The 247-nt window shown below is 61.1% G+C and overlaps 1 protein-coding gene across 1 annotated transcript in view; it reads left to right on the forward strand.

Moving 5' to 3' along the window:
• The first annotated feature begins 6 nt into the window (after positions 1–6).
• TNFSF15 (tumor necrosis factor (ligand) superfamily, member 15) overlaps positions 7–247 on the forward strand; it is a 21,780-nt gene continuing 21,539 nt past the window's right edge. The window contains exon 1 of the mRNA XM_010835134.1: positions 7–240. Within this exon, the coding sequence (XP_010833436.1) occupies positions 98–240 (143 nt within the window). The 5' untranslated portion in view covers positions 7–97. The remainder of the gene's footprint in view (positions 241–247) is intronic.

Below are 247 nucleotides of genomic sequence, written 5' to 3' on the forward strand. Positions count from 1 at the left end.
AGTGATTAATTCATCCACTGCGAGAGCTGGGCTTCTATTTAATGGGGGGTCTCTCGGCCCAGAAGGAGTTGGAGGCAACTCTAGGAGCAGCAGGAGCATGGCAGAGAGCCTGACACTGGGCTTTGGGGAAACGGCCAGCGTGGAAATGCTGCCGGAGGATGGCGGCTGCAGGCCCAAGGCCAGGGCTGGGCTGGCGTCCAGGAGGAGCAGTGCACACTGGCCTCTGACCTGCTGCCTGCTGTCGATC

This window comes from Bison bison, unplaced genomic scaffold, assembly GCF_000754665.1.
Source record: "Bison bison bison isolate TAMUID 2011002044 unplaced genomic scaffold, Bison_UMD1.0 scf7180017864039, whole genome shotgun sequence".
Lineage (NCBI taxonomy): Eukaryota > Metazoa > Chordata > Mammalia > Artiodactyla > Bovidae > Bison > Bison bison.